Source organism: Leuresthes tenuis, unplaced genomic scaffold (assembly GCF_036924035.1).
Source record: "Leuresthes tenuis unplaced genomic scaffold, fLeuTen1.0.hap1 SCAF_2, whole genome shotgun sequence".
In the NCBI taxonomy this organism is placed as follows: domain Eukaryota; kingdom Metazoa; phylum Chordata; class Actinopteri; order Atheriniformes; family Atherinopsidae; genus Leuresthes; species Leuresthes tenuis.
In genome coordinates, this window is record NW_027325356.1 from 151,252 (window position 1) to 166,266 (window position 15,015).

Sequence of the window (15,015 nt, forward strand, 5' to 3'; positions counted from 1 at the left end):
TTAATTTACAGATTTAGGAGCAGCTGACATGTGACCAATGTTAACAACCAATCAGAGCTCGCCACGGAAATAACGCCCTGACGCTCTTTGCTTCACACGGACCTCCTGTCGGGTCAGAGAGACGAACAGACATTTATTGATCCCTGATCTGACTCACTGTACTGATACTGCGGCAGCTCCTGCTCCTTACTGCTGATCCCACACCTGAGCTGGTCCTGAGGGGAGGAGCACAGTATGAAGCTTTGTGTGCACAGCAACACGCCAGCTGGTTCCTGGCCTTAAAAATGGGCAAGAACGCTCACCACGATGTCCTGCCAAGATCCTTTATAGAAGACGGGACTGTTGACATTCCAGTAGGCGCAGAGACACTCCAGACGCCCGAGCTGACGGGACAAACACACACCAACAGCAGCTGGGTCATCCCCCAACATCTGGACTTTAACAAGTCTACAACCATCACAACCAGGTGAGTGCTTAAGGGTGCGAGCAGAGCATCTGTCACCTTATAGATGATCTTTGCTGCTTCGTTCAGGATGCACAACTTCCAGTTTTCATCCGTCGTCTGAAAAGAAAACAGAGCGAGTCAGCAGTTTCTCTGCATCAGGTCCAAACACAAGGAAGGTTCCGGGCCCAACAAGTTCTGGGCCCAACATGTTCCGGGCCCAACATGTTCCGGGCCCAACATGTTCCGGGCCCAACATGTTCCGGGCCCAACATGTTCCGGGCCCAACATGCTCCGGGCCCAACATGTTCCGGGCCCAACATGTTCCGGGCCCAACATGTTCTGGGCCCAACATGCTCTGGGCCCAACAAGTTCCGGGCCCAACATGTTCCGGGCCCAACATGTTCCGGGCCCAACATGTTCCGGGCCCAACATGTTCCGGGCCCAACATGCTCCGGGCCCAACATGTTCCGGGCCCAACATGTTCCGGGCCCAACATGTTCTGGGCCCAACATGTTCCGGACCCAACATGTTCTGGTCCCAACATGTTCCGGGCCCAACATGTTCTGGGCCCAACATGTTCTGGGCCCAACATGTTCTGGGTCCAACATGTTCCGGACCCAACATGTTCTGGGCCCAACATGTTCTGGGTCCAACATGTTCCGGGCCCAACATGTTCCGGGCCCAACATGTTCCGGGCCCAACATGCTCTGGGCCCAACATGTTCCGGGCCCAACATGTTCCGGGCCCAACATGTTCCGGACCCAACATGTTCTGGACCCAACATGTTCTGGACCCAACATGTTCCGGGTCCAACATGTTCCGGGCCCAACATGTTCCGGGCCCAACATGTTCCGGGCCCAACATGTTCCGGGCCCAACATGTTCTGGGCCCAACATGTTCCGGGCCCAACATGTTCTGGGCCCAACATGTTCCGGGCCCAACATGTTCCGGGCCCAACATGTTCCGGGCCCAACATGTTCCGGGCCCAACATGTTCCGGGCCCAACATGTTCCGGGCCCAACATGCTCTGGGCCCAACATGTTCCGGGCCCAACATGTTCCGGGCCCAACATGTTCCGGACCCAACATGTTCTGGACCCAACATGTTCTGGACCCAACATGTTCCGGGTCCAACATGTTCCGGGTCCAACATGTTCCGGGCCCAACATGTTCCGGGCCCAACATGTTCCGGGCCCAACATGTTCCGGGCCCAACATGCCTGGTCCCAACATGCCTGGTCCAACATGTTCCGGGCCCAACATGTTCCGGGCCCAACATGCCTGGTCCAACATGTTCCGGACCCAACATGTTCTGGACCCAACATGTTCTGGACCCAACATGTTCCGGGTCCAACATGTTCCGGGCCCAACATGTTCCGGGCCCAACATGTTCCGGGCCCAACATGTTCCGGGCCCAACATGTTCCGGGCCCAACATGTTCCGGGCCCAACATGTTCCGGGTCCAACATGTTCCGGGCCCAACATGTTCCGGGCCCAACATGTTCCGGGCCCAACATGTTCCGGGCCCAACATGCCTGGTCCAACATGTTCCGGGCCCAACATGTTCCGGGCCCAACATGTTCCGGGCCCAACATGCCTGGTCCAACATGTTCCGGGCCCAACATGCCTGGTCCAACATGTTCCGGGCCCAACATGCCTGGTCCAACATGTTCCGGGCCCAACATGTTCCGGGCCCAACATGTTCCGGGCCCAACATGCTCTGGGCCCAACATGTTCCGGGTCCAACATGTTCCGGGCCCAACATGCCTGGTCCAACATGTTCCGGGCCCAACATGTTCCGGGCCCAACATGCCTGGTCCAACATGTTCCGGGCCCAACATGCCTGGTCCAACATGTTCCGGGCCCAACATGTTCCGGGCCCAACATGTTCCGGGCCCAACATGCTCTGGGCCCAACATGTTGGGCCCAACATGTTCCGGGCCCAACATGCTCTGGGCCCAACATGTTCCGGGTCCAACATGTTCTGGGCCCAACATGTTCCGGGCCCAACATGTTCCGGGCCCAACACGTTCAAAATGGCGCCCCAACCTTTAAATTACCTGCAGGCTGAGCTCGGACAGCGTCACTCCCATGGACAGGGGGCGCTGTGGGTCCAGCAGCTGAAACACACGTCAGAGCAGGTGACACTCAGAACTGTTCTACAACCAGAACCTGAACCTGGATCAGAACTCACATCATCCTCGTAGCGCAGGTGGATGCTGCTGATCTTCACCTGCAGGTTTTTGATGACCTGTGTGGCCAGTTTCTCTGCAAACGTGTCCTTCTTCTCTTCCAGAGGTTTTTCTGAAAGAAACAGAGTTATCAGGAGAGTTAGGTTCTGACACCTGAGACCGGGTCAGTCACACCTGGACCTGAGACCAGGACGTCGGTACCATCAGGGTCAAACTGATCTAAATGACCTGCCACTCACCTGCTTTGGCCTCACGTCGTTTCAGCTTCTTCAAACCTTTTTTCTGCTTTTTCTCTTTTTTATGTCCTTTTGTGACTTCGCAGCGTTAAAGAAAGAGACAGCAGTTAGTGAGAGAAAAGCCCGAAACACAGAGGAGCAGGAAGCAGAACCACCATCAGAGAGTAAAGCTGCTGGACTGGGTCGGTGCTGGGAGAACACAGGTGGGTTAGTGGAAAGGTCCAAAACAGAACCTAAAGAAGCTAGAGCCTGATTCTGTCTCAGTCTAAATCGTCTCTGACTCAGTGGGAGTCAGCAGAGACTCTCGTGCACAGCAGAGACTCTCGTGCACAGCAGAGACTCTCGTGCACAGCAGAGACTCTCGTGCACAGCAGAGACTCTCGTGCACTAACGGGTCCGACTGCTGCACCACAGCAGCTCTCAGAACAAGACATTATGAAACTTTACAAGCTTGAGTTCAAAGATTAACTCTTCAATCCAAAGTATTTCAACTTGTCACAGGTGGTGACAGACGGGGTTCTGTCCACCTGATTCTGACCCCGCAAACATCGACCCGAGCAGCCGTGTTACTGTGTTTCAGAGCGTTTTTACTGTGTTTTTACTGCGTTTCAGTGAGTTTTTACTGTGTTTTTACTGTGTTTCAGAGCGTTTCAGTGAGTTTTTACTGTGTTTTTACTGTGTTTTTACTGTGTTTCAGAGAGTTTTTACTGTGTTTTTACTGTGTTTCAGTGAGTTTTTACTGTGTTTTTACTGTGTTTTTACTGTGTTTCAGTGAGTTTTTACTGTGTTTTTACTGTGTTTCAGAGCGTTTCAGTGAGTTTACTCTGTTTTTACTGTGTTTCAGAGTGTTTCCTCTGTTTTTACTGTGTTTCAGAGCGTTTCAGAGCGTTTCAGTGAGTTTTTACTGTGTTTTTACTGTGTTTCAGAGCGTTTCCTCTGTTTTTACTGTGTTTCAGAGTGTTTCCTCTGTTTTTACTGTGTTTCAGAGCATTTCAGTGAGTTTTTACTGTGTTTCAGAGTGTTTCAGTGAGTTTTTACTGTGTTTCAGTGAGTTTCCTCTGTTTTTACTGTGTTTTTACTGTGTTTCAGTGAGTTTCAGTGAGTTTACTCTGTTTTTACTGTGTTTTTACTGTGTTTTTACTGTGTTTCAGTGAGTTTCAGTGAGTTTCTACTGTGTTTCAGTGAGTTTTTACTGTGTTTCAGTGAGTTTTTACTGTGTTTCAGAGTGTTTCAGTGAGTTTCCTCTGTTTTTACTGTGTTTTTACTGTGTTTCAGTGAGTTTCAGTGTGTTTTTACTGTGTTTTTACTGTGTTTCAGTGAGTTTCAGTGTGTTTTTACTGTGTTTCAGAGTGTTTCCTCTGTTTTTACTGTGTTTTTACTGTGTTTCAGAGTGTTTCAGTGAGTTTTTACTGTGTTTCAGAGCGTTTCAGTGAGTTTTTACTGTGTTTCAGAGTGTTTCCTCTGTTTTTACTGTGTTTTTACTGTGTTTCAGTGAGTTTCAGTGTGTTTTTACTGTGTTTTTACTGTGTTTCAGTGAGTTTCAGTGTGTTTTTACTGTGTTTCAGAGTGTTTCAGTGAGTTTCCTCTGTTTTTACTGTGTTTCAGAGTGTTTCCTCTGTTTTTACTGTGTTTTTACTGTGTTTCAGTGAGTTTCCTCTGTTTTTACTGTGTTTTTACTGTGTTTCAGTGAGTTTCAGTGTGTTTTTCCTGTGTTTTTACTGTGTTTCAGTGAGTTTCAGTGTGTTTTTACTGTGTTTCAGAGTGTTTCAGTGAGTTTCCTCTGTTTTTACTGTGTTTTTACTGTGTTTCAGTGAGTTTCAGTGTGTTTTTACTGTGTTTTTACTGTGTTTCAGTGAGTTTCAGTGTGTTTTTCCTGTGTTTCAGAGTGTTTCAGTGAGTTTCCTCTGTTTTTACTGTGTTTCAGTGAGTTTCAGTGTGTTTTTCCTGTGTTTTTACTGTGTTTCAGAGCCTTTCAGTGAGTTTCCTCTGTTTTTACTGTGTTTTTACTGTGTTTCAGTGAGTTTCAGTGTGTTTTTACTGTGTTTCAGAGTGTTTCAGTGAGTTTCCTCTGTTTTTACTGTGTTTTTACTGTGTTTCAGTGAGTTTCAGTGTGTTTTTACTGTGTTTCAGTGAGTTTCAGTGTGTTTTTACTGTGTTTCAGAGTGTTTCAGTGAGTTTCCTCTGTTTTTACTGTGTTTTTACGGTGTTTCAGTGAGTTTCAGTGTGTTTTTACTGTGTTTTTACTGTGTTTCAGTGAGTTTCAGTGTGTTTTTCCTGTGTTTCAGAGTGTTTCAGTGAGTTTCCTCTGTTTTTACTGTGTTTTTACTGTGTTTCAGTGAGTTTCAGTGTGTTTTTCCTGTGTTTTTACTGTGTTTCAGAGCCTTTCAGTGAGTTTCCTCTGTTTTTACTGTGTTTTTACTGTGTTTCAGTGAGTTTCAGTGTGTTTTTACTGTGTTTCAGTGAGTTTCCTCTGTTTTTACTGTGTTTTTACTGTGTTTCAGTGAGTTTCAGTGTGTTTTTACTGTGTTTTTACTGTGTTTCAGTGAGTTTCAGTGTGTTTTTACTGTGTTTCAGAGTGTTTCAGTGAGTTTCCTCTGTTTTTACTGTGTTTCAGTGAGTTTCCTCTGTTTTTACTATGTTTTTACTGTGTTTCAGTGAGTTTCAGTGTGTTTTTACTGTGTTTCAGAGTGTTTCAGTGAGTTTCCTCTGTTTTTACTGTGTTTTTACTGTGTTTCAGTGAGTTTCAGTGTGTTTTTACTGTGTTTTTACTGTGTTTCAGTGAGTTTCAGTGTGTTTTTACTGTGTTTCAGAGTGTTTCAGTGAGTTTCCTCTGTTTTTACTGTGTTTCAGTGAGTTTCCTCTGTTTTTACTGTGTTTTTACTGTGTTTCAGTGAGTTTCAGTGAGTTTCAGTGTGTTTTTACTGTGTTTCAGAGCGTTTCAGAGTGTTTTTACTGTGTTTTTACTGTGTTTCAGAGTGTTTCCTCTGTTTTTACTGTGTTTCAGAGCGTTTCAGTGAGTTTACTCTGTTTTTACTGTGTTTCAGAGCGTTTCAGTGAGTTTACTCTGTTTTTACTGTGTTTCAGAGCGTTTCAGTGAGTTTTTACTGTGTTTTTACTGTGTTTCAGAGTGTTTCCTCTGTTTTTACTGTGTTTCAGAGCGTTTCAGTGAGTTTTTACTGTGTTTCAGAGCGTTTCAGTGAGTTTTTACTGTGTTTTTACTGTGTTTTTACTGTGTTTCAGAGTGTTTCCTCTGTTTTTACTGTGTTTTTACTGTGTTTCAGAGTGTTTCCTCTGTTTTTACTGTGTTTCAGAGCGTTTCAGTGAGTTTTTACTGTGTTTTTACTGTGTTTCAGAGCGTTTCCTCTGTTTTTACTGTGTTTCAGAGTGTTTCCTCTGTTTTTACTGTGTTTCAGAGCGTTTCCTCTGTTTTTACTGTGTTTCAGAGCGTTTCAGTGAGTTTTTACTGTGTTTCAGAGTGTTTCCTCTGTTTTTCCTGTGTTTTTACTGTGTTTCAGTGAGTTTCAGTGTGTTTTTACTGTGTTTCAGAGTGTTTTTACTGTGTTTCAGAGCGTTTCAGTGAGTTTCCTCTGTTTTTACTGTGTTTCAGTGAGTTTCAGTGTGTTTTTACTGTGTTTCAGAGTGTTTCAGTGAGTTTCCTCTGTTTTTACTGTGTTTTTACTGTGTTTCAGTGAGTTTCAGTGTGTTTTTACTGTGTTTTTACTGTGTTTCAGTGAGTTTCAGTGTGTTTTTACTGTGTTTCAGAGTGTTTCAGTGAGTTTCCTCTGTTTTTACTGTGTTTCAGTGAGTTTCCTCTGTTTTTACTGTGTTTCAGTGAGTTTCAGTGTGTTTTTACTGTGTTTCAGAGCGTTTCAGAGTGTTTTTACTGTGTTTTTACTGTGTTTCAGAGTGTTTCCTCTGTTTTTACTGTGTTTCAGAGCGTTTCAGTGAGTTTACTCTGTTTTTACTGTGTTTCAGAGCGTTTCCTCTGTTTTTACTGTGTTTTTACTGTGTTTCAGAGCGTTTCAGTGAGTTTACTCTGTTTTTACTGTGTTTCAGAGCGTTTCCTCTGTTTTTACTGTGTTTTTACTGTGTTTCAGAGCGTTTCAGTGAGTTTACTCTGTTTTTACTGTGTTTCAGAGCGTTTCAGTGAGTTTTTACTGTGTTTTTACTGTGTTTTTACTGTGTTTCAGAGTGTTTCCTCTGTTTTTACTGTGTTTTTACTGTGTTTCAGTGAGTTTCAGTGTGTTTTTACTGTGTTTCAGAGTGTTTTTACTGTGTTTCAGAGCGTTTCAGTGAGTTTCCTCTGTTTTTACTGTGTTTTTACTGTGTTTCAGTGAGTTTCAGTGTGTTTTTACTGTGTTTCAGAGTGTTTTTACTGTGTTTCAGAGCGTTTCAGTGAGTTTCCTCTGTTTTTACTGTGTTTTTACTGTGTTTCAGTGAGTTTCAGTGTGTTTTTACTGTGTTTCAGAGTGTTTCAGTGAGTTTCCTCTGTTTTTACTGTGTTTTTACGGTGTTTCAGTGAGTTTCAGTGTGTTTTTACTGTGTTTTTACTGTGTTTCAGTGAGTTTTTACTGTGTTTCAGAGTGTTTTTACTGTGTTTCAGAGCGTTTCCTCTGTTTTTACTGTGTTTTTACTGTGTTTCAGTGAGTTTCAGTGTGTTTTTACTGTGTTTCAGAGTGTTTTTACTGTGTTTCAGAGCGTTTCAGTGAGTTTCCTCTGTTTTTACTGTGTTTTTACTGTGTTTCAGTGAGTTTCAGTGTGTTTTTACTGTGTTTCAGAGTGTTTTTACTGTGTTTCAGAGCGTTTCAGTGAGTTTCCTCTGTTTTTACTGTGTTTTTACTGTGTTTCAGTGAGTTTCAGTGTGTTTTTACTGTGTTTCAGAGTGTTTCAGTGAGTTTCCTCTGTTTTTACTGTTTTTACGGTGTTTCAGTGAGTTTCAGTGTGTTTTTACTGTGTTTTTACTGTGTTTCAGAGTGTTTCAGTGAGTTTCCTCTGTTTTTACTGTGTTTCAGAGCGTTTCCTCTGTTTTTACTGTGTTTTTACTGTGTTTCAGAGCGTTTCAGTGAGTTTACTCTGTTTTTACTGTGTTTCAGAGCGTTTCAGTGAGTTTACTCTGTTTTTACTGTGTTTCAGAGCGTTTCCTCTGTTTTTACTGTGTTTTTACTGTGTTTCAGAGCGTTTCAGTGAGTTTTTACTGTGTTTTTACTGTGTTTTTACTGTGTTTCAGAGTGTTTCCTCTGTTTTTACTGTGTTTTTACTGTGTTTCAGTGAGTTTCAGTGTGTTTTTACTGTGTTTCAGAGTGTTTTTACTGTGTTTCAGAGCGTTTCAGTGAGTTTCCTCTGTTTTTACTGTGTTTCAGAGTGTTTTTACTGTGTTTCAGAGCGTTTCAGTGAGTTTCCTCTGTTTTTACTGTGTTTTTACTGTGTTTCAGTGAGTTTCAGTGTGTTTTTACTGTGTTTCAGAGTGTTTCAGTGAGTTTCCTCTGTTTTTACTGTGTTTTTACTGTGTTTCAGTGAGTTTCAGTGTGTTTTTACTGTGTTTTTACTGTGTTTCAGTGAGTTTCAGTGTGTTTTTACTGTGTTTCAGAGTGTTTCAGTGAGTTTCCTCTGTTTTTACTGTGTTTCAGTGAGTTTCCTCTGTTTTTACTGTGTTTCAGTGAGTTTCCTCTGTTTTTACTGTGTTTTTACTGTGTTTCAGTGAGTTTCAGTGTGTTTTTACTGTGTTTCAGAGCGTTTCAGAGTGTTTTTACTGTGTTTTTACTGTGTTTCAGAGTGTTTCCTCTGTTTTTACTGTGTTTCAGAGCGTTTCAGTGAGTTTACTCTGTTTTTACTGTGTTTCAGAGCGTTTCCTCTGTTTTTACTGTGTTTTTACTGTGTTTCAGAGCGTTTCAGTGAGTTTACTCTGTTTTTACTGTGTTTCAGAGCGTTTCAGTGAGTTTTTACTGTGTTTCAGAGTGTTTCCTCTGTTTTTACTGTGTTTCAGAGCGTTTCAGTGAGTTTTTACTGTGTTTCAGAGTGTTTCCTCTGTTTTTACTGTGTTTTTACTGTGTTTCAGAGTGTTTTCTCTGTTTTTACTGTGTTTCAGAGCGTTTCAGTGAGTTTTTACTGTGTTTCAGAGCGTTTCAGTGAGTTTTTACTGTGTTTCAGAGTGTTTCCTCTGTTTTTCCTGTGTTTTTACTGTGTTTCAGTGAGTTTCAGTGTGTTTTTACTGTGTTTCAGAGTGTTTTTACTGTGTTTCAGAGCGTTTCAGTGAGTTTCCTCTGTTTTTACTGTGTTTTTACTGTGTTTCAGTGAGTTTCAGTGAGTTTCCTCTGTTTTTACTGTGTTTTTACTGTGTTTCAGAGTGTTTCAGTGAGTTTCCTCTGTTTTTACTGTGTTTTTACTGTGTTTCAGTGAGTTTCAGTGTGTTTTTACTGTGTTTCAGTGAGTTTCAGTGTGTTTTTACTGTGTTTCAGAGTGTTTCAGTGAGTTTCCTCTGTTTTTACTGTGTTTCAGTGAGTTTCCTCTGTTTTTACTGTGTTTTTACTGTGTTTCAGTGAGTTTCAGTGTGTTTTTACTGTGTTTCAGAGCGTTTCAGAGTGTTTTTACTGTGTTTTTACTGTGTTTCAGAGTGTTTCCTCTGTTTTTACTGTGTTTCAGAGCGTTTCAGTGAGTTTACTCTGTTTTTACTGTGTTTCAGAGCGTTTCCTCTGTTTTTACTGTGTTTTTACTGTGTTTCAGAGCGTTTCAGTGAGTTTACTCTGTTTTTACTGTGTTTCAGAGCGTTTCAGTGAGTTTTTACTGTGTTTTTACTGTGTTTTTACTGTGTTTCAGAGTGTTTCCTCTGTTTTTACTGTGTTTCAGAGCGTTTCAGTGAGTTTTTACTGTGTTTCAGAGCGTTTCAGTGAGTTTTTACTGTGTTTTTACTGTGTTTCAGAGTGTTTCCTCTGTTTTTACTGTGTTTTTACTGTGTTTCAGAGTGTTTCCTCTGTTTTTACTGTGTTTCAGAGCGTTTCAGTGAGTTTTTACTGTGTTTTTACTGTGTTTTTACTGTGTTTCAGAGCGTTTCCTCTGTTTTTACTGTGTTTCAGAGTGTTTCCTCTGTTTTTACTGTGTTTCAGAGCGTTTCCTCTGTTTTTACTGTGTTTCAGAGCGTTTCAGTGAGTTTTTACTGTGTTTCAGAGTGTTTCCTCTGTTTTTCCTGTGTTTTTACTGTGTTTCAGTGAGTTTCAGTGTGTTTTTACTGTGTTTCAGAGTGTTTTTACTGTGTTTCAGAGCGTTTCAGTGAGTTTCCTCTGTTTTTACTGTGTTTTTACTGTGTTTCAGTGAGTTTCAGTGTGTTTTTACTGTGTTTCAGAGTGTTTCAGTGAGTTTCCTCTGTTTTTACTGTGTTTTTACTGTGTTTCAGTGAGTTTCAGTGTGTTTTTACTGTGTTTTTACTGTGTTTCAGTGAGTTTCAGTGTGTTTTTACTGTGTTTCAGAGTGTTTCAGTGAGTTTCCTCTGTTTTTACTGTGTTTCAGTGAGTTTCCTCTGTTTTTACTGTGTTTTTACTGTGTTTCAGTGAGTTTCAGTGTGTTTTTACTGTGTTTCAGAGCGTTTCAGAGTGTTTTTACTGTGTTTCAGAGTGTTTCCTCTGTTTTTACTGTGTTTCAGAGCGTTTCAGTGAGTTTACTCTGTTTTTCCTGTGTTTCAGACAGTTTCCTCTTTTTTTCCTGTGTTTCAGAGCGTTTCCTCTGTTTTTCCTGTGTTTCAGTGAGTTTTCTCTGTTTTTCCTGTGTTTCAGAGAGTTTCCTCTGTTTTTCCTGTGTTTCAGTGAGTTTTCTCTGTTTTTCCTGTGTTTCAGAGAGTTTCCTCTGTTTTTCCTGTGTTTCAGTGAGTTTTCTCTGTTTTTCCTGTGTTTCAGAGAGTTTCCTCTGTTTTTCCTGTGTTTCAGTGAGTTTCCTCTGTTTTTCCTGTGTTTCAGAGCGTTTCCTCTGTTTTTCCTGTGTTTCAGTGAGTTTTCTCTGTTTTTCCTGTGTTTCAGAGAGTTTCCTCTGTTTTTCCTGTGTTTCAGTGAGTTTTCTCTGTTTTTCCTGTGTTTCAGTGAGTTTTCTCTGTTTTTCCTGTGTTTCAGTGAGTTTTCTCTGTTTTTCCTGTGTTTCAGAGCGTTACCGTTCAGCGGCTCCTTGTACACGAAGCTCTCCAGACTGAAGAGCAGATCTCCGCTCTGAGACGCTGGCAGCAAACGCAGCATGAACAGGACAGAAAGCATGTTAGTGCATTCAGGGCTTTACAGGTGTGAAGGTGGAGATGGACTCTGTCCTGAACTTTGGAGACACTGCTTCTGTGCTTCTGGCTCATTGTGTTTCTGATTCTGAGGTTCTGACAGTAAAGCCTGGAAATCATAAGAGGAACCTACTGTTCTGTTTTGTGGGATTTGAAGTCATCACAGTGAATCCTGTTGTTGTGTCACTGCTATGGAAACAGTTTGAAGGGCAGGAGGAAAGGGTAGGAGGAGGCAGAACCAGAGAAGGCAGAACCAGAGAACAGAGGCAGAACCAGAGAACAGAGGAGGAAGAACCAGAGAACAGAGGAGGAAGAACCAGAGAACAGAGGAAGAACCAGAGAACAGAGGCAGAACCAGAGAACAGAGGAGGAAGAACCATAGAACAGAGGAGGAAGAACCAGAGAACAGAGGCAGAACCATAGAACAGAGGAGGAAGAACCAGAGAACAGAGGAGGCAGAACCATAGAACAGAGGAAGAACCAGAGAACAGAGGCAGAACCAGAGAACAGAGGAGGAAGAACCAGAGAACAGAGGCAGAACCAGAGAACAGAGGAGGAAGAACCAGAGAACAGAGGCAGAACCAGAGAACAGAGGCAGAACCAGAGAACAGAGGAGGAAGAACCAGAGAACAGAGGAGGCAGAACCAGAGAACAGAGGAGGAAGAACCAGAGAACAGAGGAGGCAGAACCAGAGAAGGCAGAACCAGAGAACAGAGGAGGAAGAACCATAGAACAGAGGCAGAACCATAGAACAGAGGAGGCAGAACCATAGAACAGAGGCAGAACCATAGAACAGAGGAGGCAGAACCATAGAACAGAGGCAGAACCATAGAACAGAGGAGGCAGAACCATAGAACAGTGGAGGCAGAACCATAGAACAGAGGAGGCAGAACCATAGAACAGAGGCAGAACCATAGAACAGAGGAGGCAGAACCATAGAACAGAGGCAGAACCAGAGAACAGAGGAGGAAGAACCAGAGAACAGAGGAGGCAGAACCATAGAACAGAGGAGGCAGAACCATAGAACAGAGGCAGAACCATAGAACAGAGGAGGCAGAACCATAGAACAGAGGCAGAACCATAGAACAGAGGAGGCAGAACCATAGAACAGAGGCAGAACCAGAGAACAGAGGAGGAAGAACCATAGAACAGAGGAGGAAGAACCAGAGAACAGAGGAGGCAGAACCATAGAACAGAGGAGGCAGAACCATAGAACAGAGGCAGAACCATAGAACAGAGGAGGCAGAACCATAGAACGGAGGAGGCAGAACCATAGAACAGAGGAGGCAGAACCATAGAACAGAGGAGGCAGAACCATAGAACAGAGGAGGCAGAACCATAGAACAGAGGAGGCAGAACCATAGAACAGAGGAGGCAGAACCATAGAACAGAGGAGGCAGAACCATAGAACAGAGGCAGAACCATAGAACAGAGGAGGCAGAACCATAGAACAGAGGCAGAACCATAGAACAGAGGCAGAACCATAGAACAGAGGCAGAACCATAGAACAGAGGAGGCAGAACCATAGAACAGAGGCAGAACCATAGAACAGAGGAGGCAGAACCAGAGAACAGAGGAGGCAGAACCATAGAACAGAGGCAGAACCATAGAACAGAGGAGGAAGAACCAGAGAACAGAGGAGGCAGAACCATAGAACAGAGGAGGCAGAACCATAGAACAGAGGCAGAACCATAGAACAGAGGAGGCAGAACCATAGAACAGAGGCAGAACCATAGAACAGAGGCAGAACCATAGAACAGAGGCAGAACCATAGAACAGAGGAGGCAGAACCATAGAACAGAGGCAGAACCATAGAACAGAGGAGGCAGAACCATAGAACAGAGGCAGAACCATAGAACAGAGGCAGAACCATAGAACAGAGGCAGAGCCAGAAAAAGCACCTGGGTCTCAGCTCGACCCGTCTCACCTCTCCGTGCAGCCGTCTGTAGCGCCTCCTCGATGCGCTGCAGCTCCTTCTGCTTCGCCTCCTGCTGATAACGCTCCTCCTTCGCTGCATCGTACACTATTGCTGAGAAACAGAGGAACGGCAGAGTGAACACATGATCTCATCTTGGAGCTACAGGTGAGACGCTTAACCCACTGAAACAGCTCTGGTCAAAGTGTTAAACGACATCAGGTTGAATACTGATTCTGGTTATGTTTCAGTCCTGGTTCTGTTGGATCTCAGCACTGCATTTGATCACAGAATCCTGTTGCACAGGCTGGAAAACTGGGTTGGACTTTCTGGAGCGGTCCTTAACTGGTTCAGGTCCTATTTAGAAGGCCGGAGTTATTTTGTTACGGCAGCTATGAATCTGAGCGAGTGGCCATGACTTGTGGAGTCCCCCAGGGGTCAATCCTTGGACCTCTTCTATTTAACTTGTATATGCTCCCTTTGGGTCAGATATTGCAGAACTTTAACATCAATTATCACAGTTATGCAGATGATACACAGCTTTATGTCTCTGTCACCAGACGACTGCAGCCCAGCAGACGTACTGTGTCAGTGTCTGGAGGAAATAAACCCCTGGATGAGATAGAATTTTCTACAATTAAAAGATAAAACTGAGATCATTCTGTTTGGTAGCAAAGAGAAGAGGGTCAGTGTTGGTAAATATCTTGAGACTCGGGCCTTACAATCACTGACCCAGTTGGTAACCTTGGAGTGTTGATGGACTCAGATCTGACTTTCAGCAGCCACATCAAAGCTGTCACCAAGGCAGCTTTCTACCAACTCAGAAACATCAACAGAATTAAAGGTTTAACCAGGAGAAACTCATCCATGTATTCATCTCCAGTAGACTCCATTACTGTAATGGTCTTTTAACTGGACTCCCCAAAAAGAGCATCAAACATCTGCAGCTCATCCAGAACGCTGCTGCTGGAGTTTTAACCAGAACTCAGATATCTGAACACATCCCACCAGCTTTAAAGTCTTTACTCTGGCTTCCAGCCAGTCACAGAATAGATTTTAAAAGCCTGCTATGCTGCAAACAAGTGGAACAAACTGCCAGAGGAGGTTAAACTGTCACCAAATGTTTTTAAATCCAGGTTAAAAACATTTCTGTTCTCATGTGTCTCTGCATGAAATCTGCAGGATATCTTTTAACTTATCTTGCTTGTTTTTATTCATTTTAATTATTCTATTTCTTTCTACTTATATTCTCTTACATATTTTAATGCTTTTTCCGCACTGCGATGCTTTTATTTTATGTAAAGCAATTTGAATTCTTTTGTACATGAAATGTGCTACAAATAAATTTTACTTCCACTTTGACTCGTTCTGCTCTTAAGAACTGATTCCTTCCATCTAATTATAGTTCTGCCTCTGTCTCTCTCCACTTGGTCGACCACACCTTCTACACTGCCCCACGCTTCCCTAAGCTGCCCCACGCTTCCCTAAGCTGCCCCACGCTTCCCTAAGCTGCCCCACGCTTCCCCAAGCTGCCCCACGCCTCCCCACGCCGCCACACGCCTCCCCACGCCGCCACACGCCTCCCCACGCTGCCCCACGCTTCCCCAAGCTGCCCCACGCCTCCCCACGCTGCCACACGCCTCCCCACGCCTCCCCACGCTGCCACACGCCTCCCCACGCTGCCCCACGCTTCCCTAAGCTGCCACACGCCTCCCCAAGCTGCCACACGCCTCCCCACGCCGCCACACGCCTCCCCACGCCGCCCCACGCCGCCACACGCCTCCCCACGCTGCCACACGCCTCCCCACGCCTCCCCACGCTGCCACACGCCTCCCCACGCCTCCCCACGCTTCCCTAAGCCGCCCCACGCCCCCCCAGGCTTCCCCACGCCGCCCCCTTGTGTCCAAATAAAAAACAACAGTGAAAATAAACAGCATGTACGGGGATCCGTCACAAAGTGCTAAACATGGCTGCATTAATGTAC

At 44.2% G+C, this 15,015-nt stretch overlaps 1 protein-coding gene across 2 annotated transcripts in view; it reads right to left on the reverse strand.

The window, feature by feature from the left end:
• vps13c (vacuolar protein sorting 13 homolog C) overlaps window positions 1–15,015 on the reverse strand; it is a 112,583-nt gene that overhangs the window by 90,882 nt on the left and 6,686 nt on the right. For both annotated transcript variants that reach the window (XM_072379777.1, XM_072379776.1), the window contains 8 exons: window positions 13,044–13,145; window positions 11,003–11,065; window positions 2,875–2,949; window positions 2,638–2,747; window positions 2,504–2,563; window positions 503–562; window positions 303–383; window positions 158–215 (listed from right to left, as the gene is read on the reverse strand). In XM_072379777.1, coding sequence (XP_072235878.1) covers window positions 158–215; window positions 303–383; window positions 503–562; window positions 2,504–2,563; window positions 2,638–2,747; window positions 2,875–2,949; window positions 11,003–11,065; window positions 13,044–13,145 — 609 coding nt within the window. The remainder of the gene's footprint in view (window positions 1–157; window positions 216–302; window positions 384–502; window positions 563–2,503; window positions 2,564–2,637; window positions 2,748–2,874; window positions 2,950–11,002; window positions 11,066–13,043; window positions 13,146–15,015) is intronic.